The sequence below is a fragment of the Crocuta crocuta genome, unplaced genomic scaffold, assembly GCF_008692635.1.
Source record: "Crocuta crocuta isolate KB4526 unplaced genomic scaffold, BGI_CrCroc_1.0 scaffold862, whole genome shotgun sequence".
Lineage (NCBI taxonomy): Eukaryota > Metazoa > Chordata > Mammalia > Carnivora > Hyaenidae > Crocuta > Crocuta crocuta.
Window position 1 is genome coordinate 475,364 of NW_027529584.1, and position 1,016 is coordinate 476,379.

General features: G+C 61.7%; 1 protein-coding gene across 1 annotated transcript in view; it reads left to right on the plus strand.

Moving 5' to 3' along the window:
- RIMBP2 (RIMS binding protein 2) overlaps positions 1-836 on the plus strand; it is a 93,820-nt gene extending 92,984 nt beyond the window's left edge. Inside the window, exon 21 of the mRNA XM_077761720.1 lies at positions 513-836. Coding sequence (XP_077617846.1) covers positions 513-701 — 189 coding nt within the window. The 3' untranslated portion in view covers positions 702-836. The remainder of the gene's footprint in view (positions 1-512) is intronic.
- Positions 837-1,016: the final 180 nt, after the last annotated feature.

A 1,016-nucleotide genomic window follows, 5' to 3' on the forward strand; every position in this document is an offset into this window, starting at 1 on the left:
CGTGCTAGGCAGGGGCTGGGCGGGCGGGGCGAGGGGGTGCGGGACGGAGGACCGGGTCTCGGGCGCGGAGGCCGCGCAGGCACTTTCGTGCGCGCTGTCGGCACAGCGTCATCTCCAGTCCCTTGGAGGTGACGGACGCGTGCGAGAAGGGCCTTAAGCTTCCTTCGATTGCAATTGAGGTTCATTTTAGTTTTTATTTTCTTTCAACCGGTGTGCCATTTGCTCTAGCGTCCTAACCCCCCCACCCCCGCCAGGAATGCCCTCTGCCCTCCACGAGGTCAGCGCTCCGAGGCCCCGCCCACAGAGTCCCCTTCTGGGACGTTTGGCTTTCTGAATTCCGAGGGCTCCTCGGCCAGTTTTACCATCNCTCGCGGCACCCTTCGCACCCCGAAGGAAGCCGCGGGCCACTCCTTGCCTTGCCTGGTGGGCGACGGGGACAGCGTGGTGTCACCGAGCGGATGGGTGGTGTCGGCGCGCACGCACTCAATAAACTGTCACACTGTACCTACTAGGTTCCTCCTGAGGGTTCAGGTACAGCAAGGAGAGCGCCATGCCCCACAGCCCATCTCCATTCGGGGTCACCTCCGTCATCTGTGGGTACTGGTAGTCCTGGGAGAGGCAGGGAAATGTCCTCGAAAAAGAAAAAGGGGCTGCTTTCCAAAGGCAAGAAACTGCTGAAAAGGCTGGGTGCGGTGAAATGAGTCATGCGCTTCCGGACACTCCCGCAGCTCCGTAATTCTCTTTCGTTCCACACTAGGGCTTTCATGACCCAAGTACCTTCCTAAACAAACACTCTCCTCCCCTGACACCAGTGCAGAAATGCTCTTTGCGCTACCGTGCACTTTAAGGCGACCGCAAGGACAAAGAGCCGCGGGTGCCCCCCACCCCACCCCCAGCCTCCAGCCCCGCTCTTGCCCGAGGGCTGCCTGGAAGCGGGGGGTCCCCTCCGCACACAGGGGCCAGGGGCTCCTCGGGGCTCCCTCCCAGTCCCTGTGCATTTGTCATCCGCCCTTAAA